This window comes from Orycteropus afer, unplaced genomic scaffold (assembly GCF_000298275.1).
Source record: "Orycteropus afer afer isolate SDZICR_OR568_19922 unplaced genomic scaffold, OryAfe1.0 scaffold00020, whole genome shotgun sequence".
Lineage (NCBI taxonomy): Eukaryota > Metazoa > Chordata > Mammalia > Tubulidentata > Orycteropodidae > Orycteropus > Orycteropus afer.
This window is the reverse complement of record NW_006921607.1, coordinates 13617684-13621023: the sequence shown is the minus strand read 5'-3', so window position 1 is coordinate 13621023 and position 3340 is coordinate 13617684. Positions and strand designations below refer to the sequence as shown.

Genomic DNA, 3340 nt, shown 5'->3' with positions numbered 1-3340 from the left:
AAAAAAAAACCTAGACAAAACTTAAAATTAAACAATAATATGGGGAAAATATTTGCAACATGATAAAGGGGTAATGTCCTTAAAACAAACCAGTAAATTTTCAAAACAAAAGTGGCAAATAATATGACTAAGCAGTTCACAGAAGAATTACAAATAGTTAATAGATGACAAATATTCATTACTAGCAATCATAAGTTTACAAAATAAAATGATGAGATGCCAGTATTTGTTTTTCTGTAAAAATGGCAAAGATTTTAGATTAATACTCAGCATTGATGTGTTAAGAGGAAACTGACATTATCATACATTGTGCTGGTAGGAATGTAAATTGATACAACTTTTATGTAAAGTATGGCAATATGTATGATCAAAACCTTAAACACTGCCAACCCTTGACTTACCAATGCTAGGAATTTAATGTACGAAAATAAGCAGAAATAGTTAAAGGAATGTTCATTTCAGTTATGTAGAATAGCAAAAATGGGAAACATTCTAGACTGGAAACAGGGAATTATTTAAATAAATTATAGCATATCAATATTATGAAATCATAGGCAGCTATACATATACATTGTAGAAGAATTTTTGAATGAAGTGTGGATAGATGGTAATATGATATTATTAAATAAAATGAATTGTTAATTAATAGTGATAATATGGTTTCATTTGGGCAAAAAATAAAAGCATATATGTATAAATAAACGCATAGGAAAAAGACCAGAAAGATAGTAACCTCAAATAAATGGTGTTTATTGTTAGGGTGGAGCAAACTCAAACCACCAACATTTCAGTTAGCAACTTCCTCCAGGTGTCAGGCCCTGATGAGACAACCTGATAAGACAACCGAGGTGGCAAAACCTGCCCAGGCTGGAAAGTCCCACGTGATGACAAACTTCCTTCTGTGAAGCCCCCTCATGCTAATTAGGTGCAGACCCGTGCCAACAGCTAATTGGACCCCACCATTTCCTTAGTGTCCCCAATTAGGTCCTCTCTGTGTCTATAAGAATCTACCCCCCCTGCCAGGGGGTGCGACTTCTCTGGCCTTGATGCTAGGGCACGAGAACCTCGACCGGGAGTGCTAATAAACTGCTTCTCTGAAACAACTCCGTGTCCTGCTGTCTCGGCAGCCCAACAATACATTTATCTCTAGAGTTACTCTGGTCGTCTTCTGTTGTTTACATGTATAATCTGATTTTCTCCATGGTGCAATAAGAAAACATAAAAATTAAAGAAAAAAATCTTAATTTAAAAGGGAATAATGATTTAAGAGTAATTTCTAAGACCAACACAGGAATTTAGAGATTAACAGGATTAGATATTGTGACTATTCAAAGGAATAAAATATTTGGCAACCCAAAAACCAATTTCCTTGGAATTGGCCCGCAGATCACTTTCAAACATAGGCTTGGAATAAGTTACCCCTTTCTCTGAGCTGCTGAAGGCAAGTTGGTTGTTTGGGGTCTGGACCAGTGTTCATTTCCATAGATTTCAGGGGCTCTTCCTCCAATCTTTGTTTTCTTGTCCCTTAGATCTGAGAGAGATGCTGCATGATCCTGATCCCTCTGTACACATCTTAGCCTCCCAGGCTCTGTTCCGCGTCTGGAAGGCAAAGTCTGAACCTGAACCCAGCCAGAGAGTTTGCAGGCTGAGAAAGCTCATGGGCTGTCTCTCTACCTAGACATGCAAGGGAATCTACACCAGGTAAAAGCCAATCCTTTCAGAACCCACAGAAACAATCAGTGGTGCATTTTTTATCTTTTTTCAGACTTAAAGCAATGCCACCATTAAGCTACCTCCATCCCTTCATTTTCTCAGAACACACTTTTTTTTTTTTTTTTCTTTTTTCCTCAAAACCTTTGAGGAACCACTCCTCCCCCCCCCCGCAAAAAAAAAACTATTGCACTGAGAAAATCTTTAAACCTTAACCAAAACTATCCCCTGAAATCAACTTTAAACCAAACAATAGCTTAATTAGAAAAGAATATGTGCCTTGAGCTTTGGGTTCTTTTAACGAATTATCTTTATGTGATCATATTGTCAAAAGCAACTCAAAAGGCTAGATGAGAAGGTTATGGGGGCAGCGAGTTTGTGTTAATGATGGTGAAAGTCAGAAAAGCATATCAAGAAAGGTGGTACATCATGAGGAATGTAACTGCTATCACTGACTGTATATCCAGAAATTGTTGAAGTGGTGTGTGTTTTGGGGGATGTATCCCCTTCCAAAAAACCCAAATCTTTAATGAGTTACAATATATAGGGGAGGGCAGATCTTGGTTTAAATCTGAAGAAACTGTGAAAATCTATTGAGTTTTTGAAACATGCCGGAGCATCCATAAAGTTCTAGTCCTGATAAAGAGGTGTAGGGCAGGTTCAAAAGAGACTAAATAAATATTAATGTCTCAATGTTAGTATTGTTGGCTCTTATGTCAAGGCCTAGTATACTTAATTGCCAATAGTCTTAAGAATAAAATAACAGCCAATTCTTAGAGTTTCATCATATATTTTTATAATATTCCTTATGGCTTCTCCTTCCTTCCCTTTCCTTTAAAATCCTTTGAGAAAAAAAAAATCTGAAGTGATATGATGCTAGATCTTTTCCAGTAAAGGTGAGGTCTCTACTTCTTCTTTCTGCTTTTTTGTTTTCTTGATTCTCTCTTACAACAGCTATCAGATCCTGAAATGGCTTTAGGAGGAGATCTGTTGAGTAGCCACTGTTTGCTTTAAGCAGAGATCAGTATGGAGAAAATTTTCTTATACACAGAATTTCCCAAGAAACAGATTAGTTTGTATTGGATATATATTCTGATAAGCTGCAGGTGGAAGTGTGGTAAATCCCCAAGAGTCATGCTGAACTGATTAGAAGTGGTAACCATTGGTCTAATTCCCAGGCTCTTGTCTGGTCAAGGAACATAAGCAGAGATCCAGAGCTGAACTACCTAGGATAATAATAAAGAGGCCTCATGGAAGGGTGACATGGGAAAAGAGAAAGAAAGTGTGTGTGTGTGTGCGCATGCATGTGCATGTGTTTGTAACTGGCAGGTGAAGAACAGATGTGTCCAATTGCTTTCAGTTTGTGTTGTAAAGTGAATAATATGAATTACCACCCTATCCTCTACCTTTTGCCCCATCCCTCTGCCAAGACATTGTTGAGAAGAAATTTCTCAGTGATTCCTTGTGGAGCTGGATTTGTTTTGCAAGGGAGGTGACAGTGTGCCAGTATGGCTTTAAGAGGATCTCTGCCCAAAGGAGTCTGTCATATTTGGGGCTACCAGTCAGGAGTTTTAAACTAAAATGCAGGCCCCACTTGCCTGATAGATTAAATCCACATCCTAGAGCAGAG

The 3340-nt window shown here is 37.8% G+C and overlaps 1 protein-coding gene across 1 annotated transcript in view; it reads left to right on the top strand.

The window, feature by feature from the left end:
* The window catches only part of MROH8 (maestro heat like repeat family member 8), a 116583-nt gene extending 114905 nt beyond the window's left edge, over positions 1-1678 (top strand). The window contains exon 23 of the mRNA XM_042783607.1: positions 1530-1678. Coding sequence (XP_042639541.1) covers positions 1530-1678 — 149 coding nt within the window. The remainder of the gene's footprint in view (positions 1-1529) is intronic.
* The last annotated feature ends 1662 nt before the right edge of the window (positions 1679-3340 follow it).